At 46.4% G+C, this 12217-nt stretch overlaps 4 protein-coding genes across 4 annotated transcripts; 2 read left to right on the top strand and 2 right to left on the bottom strand.

Moving 5' to 3' along the window:
• Window positions 1–708: 708 nt before the first annotated feature.
• On the top strand, window positions 709–921 carry LOC133887552 (uncharacterized). The gene has a single exon (XM_062327540.1). The coding sequence runs from the start codon at window positions 709–711 to the stop codon at window positions 919–921; it is 213 nt and encodes a 70-aa protein (XP_062183524.1).
• Window positions 922–3508: 2587 nt separating this feature from the next.
• LOC133908695 (uncharacterized) lies at window positions 3509–4064 on the top strand. The gene has a single exon (XM_062350823.1). The coding sequence runs from the start codon at window positions 3535–3537 to the stop codon at window positions 3748–3750; it is 216 nt and encodes a 71-aa protein (XP_062206807.1). The 5' UTR covers window positions 3509–3534; the 3' UTR covers window positions 3751–4064.
• An 8-nt stretch (window positions 4065–4072) lies between these two features.
• On the bottom strand, window positions 4073–8038 carry LOC133908685 (uncharacterized). The gene is made up of 7 exons (XM_062350812.1): window positions 7715–8038; window positions 7527–7614; window positions 7176–7411; window positions 6977–7064; window positions 5679–6886; window positions 4623–4730; window positions 4073–4515 (listed from the first exon to the last, which is right to left on the bottom strand). Exons 1-7 carry the CDS (start codon window positions 7964–7966, stop codon window positions 4441–4443), a joined length of 2055 nt encoding a protein of 684 aa, XP_062206796.1. The 5' UTR covers window positions 7967–8038; the 3' UTR covers window positions 4073–4440.
• A 1115-nt stretch (window positions 8039–9153) lies between these two features.
• On the bottom strand, window positions 9154–10644 carry LOC133930943 (xylan glycosyltransferase MUCI21-like). Its single transcript, XM_062377733.1, has one exon. It carries the CDS (start codon window positions 10642–10644, stop codon window positions 9154–9156), a length of 1491 nt encoding a protein of 496 aa, XP_062233717.1.
• Between the last annotated feature and the right edge of the window lie 1573 nt (window positions 10645–12217).

Below are 12217 nucleotides of genomic sequence, written 5' to 3' on the forward strand. Positions count from 1 at the left end.
TTATGCTTGGTATCATATTTTTGTTTCCTAGGCTATGAGGCAATTAATTATTGCATATGTTGTGAGCAATTATATCTTATGATACAATTTAGTGCAACTCTACACAGTTTCTTAGTATTGAATTTTATGTCTGACCTTGTATCCGATACAAGCATCTTCTTTCTCCTAGTTAATTACTAGCCATGTCGGTAAAAACATACGTAGCAGTTGAATTAATACGCATGATACAACCCACTGGGGATAGCCTTAAGCAATTGGTACAACCCACTGGGAATAGCCTTAGTGGAAGAGTAACAGATTAAAGCCTGATGTGGCACGCCTTGGAGTCTCAGAAGGAGCGATGGATGCGTCTGGATTGTGTCTGTCGATACGCGCTGCATCGATCTCCGATGATTCTTCATGCACTTATACTAAACCTCTTGGATTAGGTCCAGTTAACACGTACGTAGCAGTAGTACCACGGTGCCTAGCTAATTACAAGGAAGAGCTTCCAAATCGCCGTCTACGTAGGCATCGCCAGTTGGCATCTTGCACCATGGATATCTTTGACATAGTAGCCGGATGATGGACGTCATGGCTGGCGCCGGCCGGCCGCTCAGATGTGTATATATAGACCAGTGATCTCCACCGACCTTAACCACGGTACTTACTATTTAGCTCATCAAAACAACCAGTAGCTATTACACGAGAAGGGAGCCGATCGAGAACATGTCTGACTGGGGGCCGGTGCTGATCGCGGTGCTGTTCTTCGTGCTGCTCACGCCGGGGCTGCTGTGCCAGATCCCGGGCAGCAACGGGCGGTTCGCGGAGTTCCACAGCATGCGCACCAGCGGCGCCGCCATCTTCGTCCACACCCTCCTCTTCTTCGGCTTCTGCGCCATCTTCATGGTCGCCATCGGCGTACACCTCTACGCCGGCTAGCTAGCCACCCATCGTTTCTTGTCTGCAGACTGAAGTGCGTGTGCTTGCAGGCCACGTGTACCAGCCTTGTGCCGCCGGTTGATGGAGTGCGTGTTCATTTGATGGAAAGTGCTTCTAGTACCATGAATTATTTATCGGAAATATATATGGATCGTGTATGAGCTAGTAGTTTTGTTTTTTTCTGATTAATTATTTTAATTAAATTAAAATAATTAATCAGTTAATTAAATTATACTAGTGTAGATCTATAGATATTTATTGATGATTCATATTTATTCCTATCTCATCTTCACCAATGCCCACCAAGAAAAGGGAAGAATTGAGAACCAAGTTTTACTTGGATTGACGGTGAGTCGTATTAAGATTAAATTTTAGGTTTATTTTTAAGTGTCTCATCTAGTTAGAATTTTCTTTCAGTTATAGATAATATATTGATCAACAGCGAGCCGTATGTAGTGACTTCATCAATCTCTAGGTTTTGCATTTTCCGTCTTCGATTGGCGTCGTGCGAGTGTGTGCATGTGTTGTTGTGAGTACGTATATGTGCATGTTATACTAGATATGTCAATCTCTAAGATTCGCATATCTCGAAAAAGTCTACTTTACACCTCAAACTGTAATAAAAGTTCAATTTTTAAATCTAAAATACAAAACCAAATATTCTACAACCCCAAAGTAATGAAAGCGGATAAAATGCCCCCTACATACCCAAACCACCCCAATTTTTATAGACATGGTAGTGGTTTTGCTGACGTATGGCAGGTTCACACACGTGGCAGACCAATAAAAAAAATAAATCAGAAAAATAAAAAAATCAGAGAAAATTAGAAAAAATAAAAATAGAAACAATAAAAAATTAGAAAAAAAAAATCCATTTTTGTTGTTTCAACTATCACAAAAGTCTAGCTGTCAAGCGACTTAATTTAGCCATTGTTACAATTTCTGTCGAATTTCACCGGGGTTAGGGTTTTGAGATCAGGAGGTTAAGGATTAAGGAGTTTCCCTCTAAGAATGGTATCCATGGAAATCCCCCAATCCTTAACCTTCCTCTAAGCCAATCCTCCAAATCCGACATGGTACAAGCTTCATCGTTTACAATACCAAAATGCCGAAGAGGTGGTCATAAATAACTTCTAATGGAGTGTGCCCGAGAGTAAAGTGATAAGATCTAGTATACCAAACATCCGCGAGTGGCAGCCATTTGCTCCATTGTCTTGGACAGGAATGAACAGTACAACAGAGAAATGTTCTTAAACACTGATTGAGGTGTTCCGTTTGACCATCGATTTGGGAATGGTAAGAAAAGCTCATAAACAACTGAGTATCTATCAGTTTGAATAATTCTTGCCAAACATTACTCGTAAAGACCCGGTTAGAGATTGTGGATTTTTTTAATTTTTATTTTCCCTAAACTTCCTTTTTTTTCTTCTGATTTTTCTATTTTTTTAGAGTTTTTTTTCTAATTTTTCCTCATTCTTTTTCATTTTTGTGACTTTTTTTTTTCTAACCGGTCTGCCACATGTGTGAAACTGTCACCACGTCAGTAAAACCACTATCACATCAGCAAAAACCAGGGTGATTTGGGTGTGGGGGGTATTTTATCTGGTTTTGTTACTTTGGGGTTATATGATATCTGGTTTTGTAGTTCAATGTTGAAAAACGAATTTTCGTGATAGTTCGAGTGTGTAAAGTAGACTTTCCATTTTATTTTTAAAAGAGAGAAGAAGTGATGATGATGGGGAAGAAGGTGCAGATCACGAAGTGAATATATGACGGACGAATGGGGCATATGAGTTGAGACATGAGATGGCAACATCTCAACCTCTCTGCAAAGAGCAAACAGGCTTGTAGCGCAATGCTGACCGGTGAGTGTTGCAATTGTGTAGCCCATTCACCTAGGTTCGATGCTGGGCGTCGATGGGTGTTGCACCAGCCTCGCTAAGCTCACGTGAAACTACAACGCCGACCTCTGTAAAAAGCATGTTCTTTATTTATGTGTGTAGATATAGATCTAGGTGTATACTTGGATGTACATGCATACGTGTGTAGTAGACTTGAGTTTGACATATATTTAGTATCTAGAATGGGATCATCTGATATTGTGCCTCAACGTCAGAGGCAAATAGTAAAATGAGTCTACTGTTATAGTGCCTTTGATGTACTGTTCATAGAACTACTGTGCGTGGTTACTGATCAGAAAAATACTACATATATTTACTGTTCATCCATCTAATGTAGCAACAAATCTGATCTGTTGCTTCTTAAACGCACGACTGGGATGGAGCAAAGTCAGAGGTACTGTAGCTCCCTGCCTTTGCGCCATAGATGTCAAAAGATCCCATTCCTATCTAAATAGAATAAAATCAGAGTTACAGTGTCTCCGCGTAGAAAGCGTGTGCATGATTGGTGGTACCAGTAGTACTACTGTACCAGAAAACTAATTACAGTACGTACTACGTAATCCACTAGCAATGCAAGTCGGTCGGCCGGGCTCATGTGCTCTCAGCTTTTATACGCGCGGCGCGGCTCTAGCTCTTCTTCGTCTGCCGCTCCATTTGAGAGAGAGAGAGAGAGAGAGAGAGAGAGAGCCCAATAAAGAACTGAACTGAACTCATGGGTGACTGGGGCCCCGTGGTTGTTGCGACGGTGCTGTTCGTGCTGCTCTCGCCGGGGCTGCTGCTGCAGCTGCCGGGGAAGGGCGGCCGCCTGGTAGAGTTCGGCAACATGCAGACCAGCGCCGCCTCCATCTTCGTCCACTCCATCATCTTCTTTGCCCTCGCCGCCGTCTTCCTCGTCGCCGTCGGAGTGCACATCACCACCGACCCATGAACCACCCCAACCAACTAATCTATGGCAACCGAACCCTGCCCGCCTTCAGTTCCTGATCTACATCACGAGCAGCGAGAGCATGTCTGCGAACAGCAATCAAATGTTTATATCTGTGCTCGTGCAGGTACTAGTACCGAGTGATCCATTTTGGATGTTGGTGCGCCAGAGTATGACTAAGTTATTCATTGCTAATGATCCAACTAGTTGATTGTATGGAGCAGCTAGCACCCAATCAAATTATTGAGTCGACCTTGCACTTGTTTCTCTCTTGGAATTGTTTTCCATTTCTTAAAAAAAAGAATGTAATTCACTTCATGTTTCCGATGTTCAAACCACCCAACACTTGATCAAAACGAACCACACCGGCCAAGCGAAGATCCTCAACTAAAGCTAGTCTCTAGCAGGATCATGGATGGAACCAACGGAAGCCTCACTCCTCAAACCGATGCCATCATCATTTCATCACCATTGCAAATGGAGATGATTCAGTTACAGAAACTTCCATTTACATCCCAACATTCCAGATCTTCCTTCTGTATCTAGCACATCCACCCTCCCTATTGCTTGCTTATAAATTATGTTAATCCAGCGCTGCATCGCATTCGCCAGATTGGAGTACGCACAAAATGTGTGCTGCACAACAGGCTGACGGTCCAAAAGTCAGGTCTCCACCATCTTCAATAAGTTTAGTCACCTCTGATTCCTGCTGTCAGGAGACGCGGCCATCTTTTCTTCGACATATTGCTCGAATTTGACCCTCGGTCCCTGAGTTCAAACAACCAGTTAGCCTCCATGCTTAAACTCTTATGTGCTTGCCTGGTCAGGTCAAGCAAGGATAGGTTTTTCAGTATCAGGGTAGAGCAACTACTCACAGGGATTCTGCAGTGGGAGTTGAGATCCAGGAACATCTGCCGGCAACGGTCTCTGGCCACCTCCTCCACCTGAGAGGCCCGTCTGCAAGCTGATTGTGTCGACTCCCGCTGTAATCTCAAACCAAGATAACAATTTAAGGATTTTGTATGCTTTGAAATTGTGAGGAATATATATGCAAAGCTGTAATGCAAGTGATTATGGTGCTTTAGGCAGCCAACATCTTAAAACAGAACTTGCGTACACTGAAAGAGCCAATCAACTATGGCAAAGAAATGGGATTGCTGACTGAGGAAAGTTGAAAGTTCTTGCCATTTCGCTCACTTTTTCTACGGTCCAAGTTCACTCCATCGAAGTAACACATACCCTTCTCAGTACGGAAATAGTATGTGCTCACAAGTTACACACAATTAGGAAGAGTCGGTAAGTTTTTTTCTTTCTGGGCTTACTCATACATGATACATGGCTAGGACAAACCACAAATATAAATGATTTGCAGACTGTATGGCCTATGCTTGTGTGGGTAACGATAAATTTAATAACGCCTTGTTGCACCACCAACAGTAAGGTAGATATCGACTTTTAGAACGCCAACACATCAGTGACCAACGGAAAGTTTAGTTCCAGTGACAAATGACAAGTTATGATCACATTGAATTACTGATAATACGAGACAAGTCTTGGATATGAAATTACTGCTTGCGCTTTCTTACTTCCTAAAATGCGCAAGCCAGTTCCTGTGGCAGGTTTGAACAGGCATCGATAGTAAAATATAACCCATGTTAGCAAGACTCCACAAATGCAGAAGACAAATTTCTAGTTTGTGGAGTTATATTGAAAAGTATCCCAAAAAAGTTAGCCCATTCTAATATAATATATACTACAAGGGGTAAGTCCTGATCCTGGCCTTCAATATTCAAATTAGATGATATCATACAGTTGATGTAAACTGGTCATACTACTATCAGATAGTAAAGCACAAATATAGCATTTCTAAGAGCAGAATCTCATCATTAGGAAAAGGAACAAAAAGGTAAAATGTCTGTAATCATGCTTACTTGGCCAGTAGGCTTCTCCACCAGACTCCTAAGATTTGCCACCTCGTTCAGTAAGTTACCGATTATATCGTCTGCTTCTTGCATCTGCTTCCTAGAGAACTCAAAAGCTCGGTCAGCACGTAGACGAAATGTGCTGCAGTCCAAGCACGCGCAAATGCCCTTGCACCCCCTTGTATGCCTCTTAAGTATTCCTTTCCTTGGAGAAAGCTTCTTAGGAGAAAGACCTCTTTTTTCCGTAGAATGGGCAATTCTTGGCTGCAGTATACCTGCTTTGCTCGATCCTGATTCGGTGAGCTGAACACAACCAGACATTTCCTCCACTGATAAGGATTTGTCAATAGTGCAAGGATCAGAAGGCCTGCAGATCATTTGAAGTGGATCATTATCAAGAGAAGCCACAGCATCCGGATGCTCTAGTGCACAATTCCGAAGCAACAATGATATCACTGCCTTGGTAGGACTACCAAAACCAACATCAGGACATCCCGACTCTGAGCTCTGGCACTGTTGCTGTACTTCAGTGAATTCAGTACTGTCGTGCTGTTGTGCAGTTAACAACTCTTTTGTGACAGAGAGCTGAAGCTGCTCTTTGGCAAGAAGTTCACCCTTGTCTGATGTTAATGAGTTTTCCTCGATTCCATCTGGAGTTAATGGTTGTGCTTGTGCGGCCTTTTGCACTAGAGTTGTGCTGTCTTCCAGAGGAGAGACTTCTGAAACAGCAGGCTGAAGCTTTCTTCCATCAAGAACAAAATCCCCATCTGCTTTATCTTGTACCCTTATTTTCACTTCATCTCTGTTGCATTCCTCAGAAGAGTCTTCTGAGGCAGCAAGCTGACGCTGTCCATCGGCCAGGGTATCATCCCCATCTGATGTTGATTCGCACTCATAAGAAATCAGTGGGTCTTGATTTGAAGTTAAACCTTCTAGTTGCGTGACATTTTGCACTTCAGTAGCACTGCGTTCTGGAGGAGAGGCTTTTGGAATAGCAGGCTGAAGCAGTCTGCCATAAAGAACATTTCCATCTGCTTCTGATGGATTTCTTCCTTCCATTATTTCATTTTGAGCTCTGTTGCATTCCTTAGAAGAGTCTTCTGAGGCAGCAAGACGATACTCTCCACTGGCCGAGAGGCCATCCTCATCTGATGTTACTTGCCTTTCCTCTGCGACTCTGCGAATTTTGACCCTTTCACCTTCCTGAGAATAGATTTCTGAGGTACCAAGGCAACACCACATGATGAGAAAATAACTTTAAAAAGTGTCACTAGATCATAATCAATCGAACCCAGCAATCATCTTACCATTCTCCATGAGAAATGGCAGCATCCTCTTGTAGCTGAATGAGCTCGGGTGATGAACGAACCTTGATCTCGTGCACCGGATAAGCCACTGAAACATACAGACACACATATAATCTCCACTAATTCCATACAGGAAACTGAAGCAATCTAAACATAGCTTAGGGGCAGCCAATAAGAGGTGCTGCAACATCAAACTCACCGCCTTGCTGCTTGCAAGGTCATGAGGGGCAGTATTGGTCTCCTCTCTGACATTGTTACAACCATCCTTCATCTCGGGGTCTCCTCCAGTCTTCACCACCACTGGCTCTACAGACTCCACAGGATCAGATTCGCGGTGACTCCCACTCGCGGATTCGTCAACCAACCCAAGATGAAATCTGTTGAGCTCTTTTGCTGAGCTGGCAGCAGTGTTTTCCGAAGGCATGCCCTTCCCATCTGAACCCCGCAAACACATACGAGCGCACGAGGACACGGCATAAGAATAAGAAATGCGAACGGGACCAGACGAAGAAGATGAATCTGGGGGAGTCGGATTCGGAGAGTATGTTACCGTTCTTGGCCATCTGGTTGAGGAAAGGCAGCAGCCTCCGGTACCCGAACGAGCCCGGGTCGCGCACAAGCTTGGACCGCGGGAGCACCTGATCGATCCATCGGGAAACCAAGTCGGAGGTCATATGTTGGTGGAATAAAAGAGAGTCAAGGCAAGGAAGAGGAAGCAGCAAGATCAAGAAGACTCACCGGCTTCCGCTCCAGTTCATCGGCCGTCGCGGCCTCCGGTGGTGGGCTCTCGACAGATCCGGGCTTCGCGGCTGCGGCGGCGGCGCATTCCGGGGAGGACTCGAGGGAGGCGGAGGCGGGCGGGACGACGCGGCGGAGGCGGAGGTCCTTGACAGAGACGCTGCCGCCGCCACTTCGGAGGAGTAACTCCGCGTGGCGGCGGGAGATGGCACCGCCGAGGGACGCGGCGGCGGGGGTTCGGTGGCCCGGCATGGTGGCTGCGTCTGCGCGCGCTTGGCTCGGGGTGCCCGCGTCTGAGTGGGCCTGTGAGAGGGGAGAGAGAGGGAGGGAGGGAGGGAGGGAGAAGAAGAAGAGGCGGCGGGTTTTGGCGGCAAAAAAACTGGAATCCTTTTGGCGCCAAAGCCGTGCGCGCGGGAGAAGGAAGGGCTTCCGACAATGGGTTTGGATGGGCCAAATTCCAGCCCAATCTACATGTCCACATGGACTGGGTCAGGATTCGGCCCAATCTACATGTCCACATGGACCGGGTCAGTATTCGGCCCAATCTACATGTCCACATGGACCGGGTCAGGATTTGGCCCAATCTACATGTCCACATGGACTGGGTCAGGATTCGACCCAATCTACATGTCCACATGGACCGGGCCAGGATTCCGCCCAATCTACATGTCCACATGGACCGGGTCAGGATTCGGCCCGCTAAACAAGGCCGCTAATTCAATTTTCTTATAAACCTTTCAAAAAAAAACTTAATAGTAAATGGGAGAAAAAAACTAGTCATCATAAAGTCTAGCCACGTAGATTGCAAGGAATATTATGGTATTTATCATATAATGAATAAGGTTAAAGAAGCCGTCACATTTGCGCTCAGATGCTAAAAATGACCACATTAATTAGAGGAAATTAAATGAGAAAGATCTACATCACTGGTTAAATGTCCAGATTCTAAGGTGATGTGATTTAAGTAATTAATAAGAGAATCCCAATTCAAATGCAACTATATATTTTTCAAATGCCAAAGAGGTATTATTTGGTGGATCTAGATATTTATTGTATGAATCTTCTTTTTGAATGCCTTGCGTCATGTTGCCTTATCAAAAGCTTACCGGCTTGTCCTACTACCTTAACCCCTGGTGAGCGCATTGTCGATGCAGAGAAAACCCGGGTTAATTTAAACAAAACAAAAAATCCATATTGATCAAAATAAAGTGAAAACTCCATGTACCTGTGTTTTCAATCATATTCCTTGAAGAGATCTAGGTACATTATTCGTTCAGAGAAAAATGTCTTATAAAATTTGTTTCCCTGACTTAAGGATTTGTTCATTTTTTGAATGCTTGAAACCAACTTATTCAATCACCATATTAACCCATTTGATCAACATCCAACTCCTAAAATGGTGATTGAAAACGAATTGGTTTCGAACACTTGGAAAAAGATCACACCCGTTCTTGTTGCTGCAGGAGTAGAGAGTGCGTCCTGGCCAGCGTCTCCCTGAACCTGGCCAGATCCAGGCTCACGTTCTGCCCGTCCAGGTACACGCGCCCGATGAAGTCCCAGTCCCATTCCCACTCGTTGCTGCTCCCCTGCTTCAGCTTCGCCCTCTCCGGGTCGGCCACGACGACGTGGTGCAGAGAGTACCTGCGGCTCAGCGAGCTCTCGTGCCCGCGCACGTCGTACTGCTCGTAGTGCAGCCCCATCTTGAGGGCCGGCGTGCCGAAGAGGTCGCGCGAGAGCTGGGCGAGGCCCAGCGGCGCGATCTGGGTGACTGCCGCGCCGCCTCGCAGGAGCAGGAAGCTGGTCATGTCGGAGCCGTGCACGCCCACCAGCGCGTCGCACGCGCTCACGGACGCGTACACGGCGGAGAGCGGCTTGTCGTTGGCCGGCGTCTCCAGGATGTCCACGTCGAACCCCATCGATGTCGCGAGCTGCGTCACGGCCGCCTGGTTCTCGATCACGCGGGTCCCCCTGCGCGACACGATCCCGAGCCTTGGCCGCCGCCGTACTACAATCTCGGCCGGCTTGCTGCCTTGTTGGGACGACTCGTACACGCCGGCGAGAAACTGGTGGAAGTCTACGATGGTCTTCTTGTCCCGCAGCCTGGCGGGGTCGACGGTGAGGTAGCCGTGGAAGCGGGTCCCGACGATGGCACCGGGGAAGCAATGCGTCCTCTTGTCCTTGAGCAGGTCGATGACGTGGTAGCCTGAGAGGCCGGAGATGATCTCTTTGTACGTGCCGGCCCACCGCGGGTTGTATGCGAGGACCGCGAGCACGACGCGGCGGCGGAGGTGCTGCACCATCAGCCAGGACGGCAAGAACCCGTCGTTGAACGCGTGGAAGTAGTTGTGGTTGTAGCCCCCCGCCGTCATGACGAGGACCGGCGCGTCGTGCCGGACGTCGCACCGGTGCTCGGCGGCCTCCTCCGGCCGGGCCACCCGGAGCCGCACTTCGGGGATTGTTCCATTGATTTTCCCGTCCCACTTGCGAGTGTAGGGCCGTATCCGCTCCTCCTCCGCGGTGGCGCCGGGCGCCGGCACCTGCGGCGGGAACAGCAGGAGCGACAGGGACGCGGCGTCCGTGCGCACGTCGCCGACCATGAAGCAGGCGTCGGCGTTGTAGTCCGAGCGGTCGCAGCAGATGCTGTGGCTGAGCAGCGACGAGCACGGGGATCGCACCTGGTTGTCAAGAACCAGCGCGCCGCCGTCTTCCTCCGCGTCGCCGCCAGCGCGCGGCCCGAACAAGCCGGTGGCGCCGTACGGGGTGGGCGCGGAGAAGCGCGAGGCGTAGAGGAGCAAGCACAGGACCACGGCGGAGGACACGACGACGGACTGGACGGACCGCCATTTGCACTTAATGTTCTTGGCGGCCGCTTCTTCCATGGCGGCGTTGTTGATGAGACCCTTGAGGCCAGACAATTTCGAGGCCACCATGGCAGCACTGCGACTGCGAGGAATATAATGGAGCCGATCTTGAAGCTTGTGGCCGACCGTCGCGCAAGGATGAAAGTGAGTCGACTTAAAACCCATTCCAGGTGCTAGCTCATCCTAGCCTGGCCAATGCTAACAGCACCCAAATGAAATAGAGTGCATCCATGGGTCAATCTAGGGAAATACAACTCGACATGTTCTTCTTCCCTGTATATCTATTTCACTGGCAAAAATCTAAAAATAGGCAACAGAAATTATCGTATTTCTTAAAATAGATAATATATTGGTGTATTTACAAATATAGTACTCGTATTCGGTACTCAAATTTTGAAAACTAGACTTTGATACCTGAGGCACCGAAAATGATAGGCCCGTCTTGTATTCGGCACCTCGCCGTATTCAGCGCCTCAGGTGCCAAAAATTCTGTGTAGATACCAAATATGGTGCATAGTACCATATTAGCACATGAGGTGTCGAATATGGCCCGACATGTTACGGCAGTCACGTCGTGTCTCTGCTTTCGGCGCGCCCCGGTCACGTCGTGAGGAGTAGCAGCAACGCATGCACAAGCCGCAACGCGAGAGTAGAGCAAAAGCGCGAGCAAAGGAGCAGAGGAGAGGATAAGCAGTAGTGCAACGCGTGGAGAGGAGAGAAGAAACAGTGCGCAGTGAGGAGTAGCAGTAGCTTGAGGAGAGGAGAAGCAGCCCGATGCGAGAAGGAGCAGCAGCACGAGATACAGTAAGTATTTAAATTATGTTTTAATTCATACTTGCAGCAATAATAGTAATTAGAGTAAGTAGATTTTTTAATCCGTTTAATTATATTTGTTTAATTATTTTATTATTCATTATATGAATTTGATTATTTGTTTAGTCAGTGTAATAGTAATTAGCATGATGTTGTGTAATAGTAATTATTTGCTCAGCGGACAGTACCTCTAATATCCCGATGCACCTGGGGGTTCACAATGGTACCAACAGGATCAGCCTTCGGTCTAACTGACTCCATTGGAGCACGTTCTAGGGCCATCCACACTTCCGCATGAGGATCATTCGTCATGGTATATACAGGGTCGAGTTAGCGAAGCGGGATATACGTTCGGTGGAGGTCCACGAGGCAGGGGCCAATGTAGACTGTTAGGATGAAAGCCACACACCCGTCATACGCTTACACTCCTAGGGATTACGTACGGTGTCATCGTCATTGAGTAGCCAGTGCAATTTTTTGATGCACTTATACTTGTTAATGTAATTAATTTTCATTTATTTAATGTAATTATTTTTCATTTATTGTTAATTTAATTACTTTTCATTTATATAATTACTTTTCGTTTATATAATTTTTTTGCATCGTCTTATTCACTGTATTGTTAATTTAATTATTTTTAATTTATTTAATATTTGTCAAATAATTATGGCACATAACTTTATTTTTAAGTTATTTATTAAGCATTATTATATATTAGTTATGATATTTACTACTAGTTTATTGTTTTGTAAATATTTATGGAGTCATGCTTTATTGCAAAGCCATAACATTGCAGTCAAAGATAAATAAATCTATGGAGGAATCTTCG

Source organism: Phragmites australis, chromosome 1 (assembly GCF_958298935.1).
Source record: "Phragmites australis chromosome 1, lpPhrAust1.1, whole genome shotgun sequence".
Taxonomy (NCBI): domain Eukaryota; kingdom Viridiplantae; phylum Streptophyta; class Magnoliopsida; order Poales; family Poaceae; genus Phragmites; species Phragmites australis.

Excerpts from the sequence above, each read along its gene's own strand:
- LOC133908685 (XM_062350812.1), bottom strand. The coding sequence starts at position 7,966 with ATGCCGGGCCACCGAACCCCCGCCGCCGCGTCCCTCGGCGGTGCCATC. Across the intron at positions 7,615-7,714 it reads ATGAACTGGAGCGGAAGCCG|GTGCTCCCGCGGTCCAAGCT; the intron begins GTGAGTCTTCTT and ends TGGATCGATCAG. Across the intron at positions 7,065-7,175 it reads ACCTTGCAAGCAGCAAGGCG|TGGCTTATCCGGTGCACGAG; the intron begins GTGAGTTTGATG and ends TGTATGTTTCAG.
- LOC133887552 (XM_062327540.1), top strand. The coding sequence starts at position 709 with ATGTCTGACTGGGGGCCGGTGCTGATCGCGGTGCTGTTCTTCGTGCTG.
- LOC133930943 (XM_062377733.1), bottom strand. The coding sequence starts at position 10,644 with ATGGTGGCCTCGAAATTGTCTGGCCTCAAGGGTCTCATCAACAACGCC.
- LOC133908695 (XM_062350823.1), top strand. The coding sequence starts at position 3,535 with ATGGGTGACTGGGGCCCCGTGGTTGTTGCGACGGTGCTGTTCGTGCTG.